Genomic DNA, 2,644 nt, shown 5'->3' with positions numbered 1-2,644 from the left:
AAATAAATAAATAAATAAATAAATAAATAAATAAATAAAGTGTGATCATAGGCGTGCAGGCTCCAGAGACCTAGGCTCGGGCTTCCACCCCAAAGGGCAGTTTTGGAGAGCCCCTGCCTCCCTTAGGGTCTCTCTTCCTCTCTCCTCCGCAGTGCCCATGAGAAGACAGAAGAGACAGGAGCTGCCATTTCCATCAAGGTCATCTCCAAGCACTGACAGTCCCCCAGCACCTTTGGAATGGCTCCATCCCTCTCACACCTCCCAGGGGAGAGGGTGCCCTGGGACTCTGGATACCCAGGTTGCTACTCACCCAGGGGCTCATTCAGGTCCAGGAGGTGGGTGCTGGGGTCCTGCAGCCTCCCTGGGGCTGGTCCTCCTGTCAGAAGGAAACTCTGTGGGAGAGAGAGACAAAGCCACCACCATTATCATCATCATCGTTAGTATCCCAGGAACGGCCGGGCTCGGTGGCTGTAATCATAGCACTTTGGGAGGCTGAGGTGGGAGGATTGGGAGGATCACTTAAGTCTGAAAGTTTGAGACCAGCCTGGGCAAGATAGTGAGATATCATCTCTACAAAAATTTAAAAATTAGCTGGGTGTGGTGGCAAGTGCCTGTAGCCCTAGTTACTTAGGAGGCTGAAGTGAGAGGATCCCTTGAGACCAGGAGTTTGAGGTTGCAGTGAGCTATGATCGTGTCACTGCATTCCAGTATGGGCGACAGAGACCCTATCTCTAAAAAAATAATAAAAATAAAATAAAATAAAAATAAGGCCAAGCACAGGGGCTCATGCCTGTAACTCTAGTGCTTTGGGAGGCCAAGGTAGGAGGACCACTTGAGGTCAGGAGTTTGAGATCAGCCTGGGCAACATAACGAGACCCTAGCTCTACAAAAAATTTTAAAAAATGAAAGAAGCTGAGCACGGTGGCTCATGCTTGTAATCCCAGCACTTTGGGAGGCTGAGATGGGCATCTCTACTAAAAATACAAAAATTAGCAGCGTGTGGTGGCGCGTGTCTGTAATCCCAGCTACCCTCGATCTCCTGCGACCTGCACTCCAGCCTGGGTGACAGAGTGGACTCCATCTCAAAAAAGAAAGAAAATAAAGGAAAGAAAGGAAAGGAAAGGAAAGGAAAAAGAGAAAGGAAGGAAGGAAAAAATATATATATCCAAAGACAAGATGGCGCAGTGATTAAGGGCTACTAGGGTCCAGTGGCCACCCATCCGTGGTGTGACTTTGAGTCAGTTCCTGTTCAGTCATCCTACTTGTGTTCCTCCAGAGCCTCATTCTCCCTTCTCCTTCTTCCTTCTCCCGAGGATCTGTGCACAGGGACCGTAACAGCGTGCAACTTTGCTCTGCGTGATCCTGTTGGTTAGCTCACGGGAGACACCAGCAGGTGGGGTATTCATTCTTCCCTGTGAGTTGGCGGTGTCCCTCCCTGGAAGGTTTCAGCCCTCATTAGCTGGACTCCACTCGCTGCAGGATCTGGTGACCACCCCACCCTGCACCTTCAGGCCAGGGCTGGTGCCCACTCCCAATGCTGTGCCCCAGGGTGCTGCACCAGCCTTGCTGATTTCCCTACGCTATGTTAACACCTTTTTCAACAGTCCCGTTATTAAATTCTCCTCAACACTCCATCTGAGTGTGCTACCTTTCCTGTGCAGACTCTGATACAGTTGTTTAACCTCTTCTGTGTGTGTATAACAGTAACAAGAATATTTCAATAGTAGTTGTGGGGATTAAATAAGTTAATCATGCAAGGGATTTAGAGCAGTCAGTGTCTGGCACATGGTAGGCACTTAATAAGTGTAAGCTGTTATACATAGAGAGGGACTTTTTTTTTTTTTTTTTTCTGAGACAGAGTTTCACCCTGTCCTCTAGGCAGGAGTGCAATGGCACAATCTCGGCTCACCTCCCGGGTGAGCAATTATTGTGCCTTAGTCTCCCCAGTAGCTGGGCCTACAGGTGTGCACCACCACATCCGGCTAATGTTTGTATTTTTAATAGAGACAGGGTTTCACCATGTTGGCCAGGCTGGTCTTGAACTCCAGACCTCAAGTGATTCTCCTGCCGCATCCTCCCAAAGTGCTGGAATTACAGGCGTGAGGCATTGCGTCTGGCCTGTAAACTGTTATATTATCAACCACATCTCATATTCAAACAACCCTTTGCAGAGTGAAGAACCAACGCACTGCTGGAAGCACTAGGGAGCCATGAAAGTTCCTAGAGGGAGGCCTTGCAGAAGTGACATAGTCCAGGCTGGCTTTTTTATTTTTATTTTTTTGAGACAGGGTCTTGTGCTGTCATCCAGGCTGGAGTGCAGTGGCACAATCATGGCTCACTACAGCCTTGACCTCCCAGGCTCAGGTGATCCTTTCACCGCAGCCTCCTGAGTAGTGGGGACTACAGGCACATGCCACCACACCCGGTTAACTTTTTAATTTTTTTTTTTTTTGTAGAGACGGCATCTCACTATGTTGCCCAGGCTGGTCTCGAACTCCTGGGCTCAAGTGATCCTCCTGCCTTGGCTTCCCAAAGTGCTGGGATTACAGGCAGGAACCACTGTACCTGGTCCCGGCTTTTAAAAAGGGTATTGTGGTTGCCATTGTGCAGAATGAATAGTTGAGGAGAGACTGGAGGAGGGACA

At 49.0% G+C, this 2,644-nt stretch overlaps 1 protein-coding gene across 5 annotated transcripts in view; it reads right to left on the bottom strand.

Annotated features, from left to right (window-relative positions):
- The window catches only part of HIF3A (hypoxia inducible factor 3, alpha subunit), a 54,676-nt gene that overhangs the window by 8,836 nt on the left and 43,196 nt on the right, over window positions 1-2,644 (bottom strand). For 4 of the 5 annotated variants that reach the window (XM_011969424.1, XM_011969448.1, XM_011969432.1 and 1 more), the window contains one exon: window positions 311-392. In XM_011969424.1, coding sequence (XP_011824814.1) covers window positions 311-392 — 82 coding nt within the window. The remainder of the gene's footprint in view (window positions 1-310; window positions 393-2,644) is intronic. The other variant, XM_011969458.1, reaches the window with a different exon arrangement.

The sequence above is a fragment of the Mandrillus leucophaeus genome, unplaced genomic scaffold (assembly GCF_000951045.1).
Source record: "Mandrillus leucophaeus isolate KB7577 unplaced genomic scaffold, Mleu.le_1.0 Scaffold120, whole genome shotgun sequence".
Classification (NCBI taxonomy): Eukaryota; Metazoa; Chordata; class Mammalia; order Primates; family Cercopithecidae; genus Mandrillus; species Mandrillus leucophaeus.
Note: the sequence above shows the minus strand (reverse complement) of the source record. Positions and strands in the feature narration are given on the sequence as shown.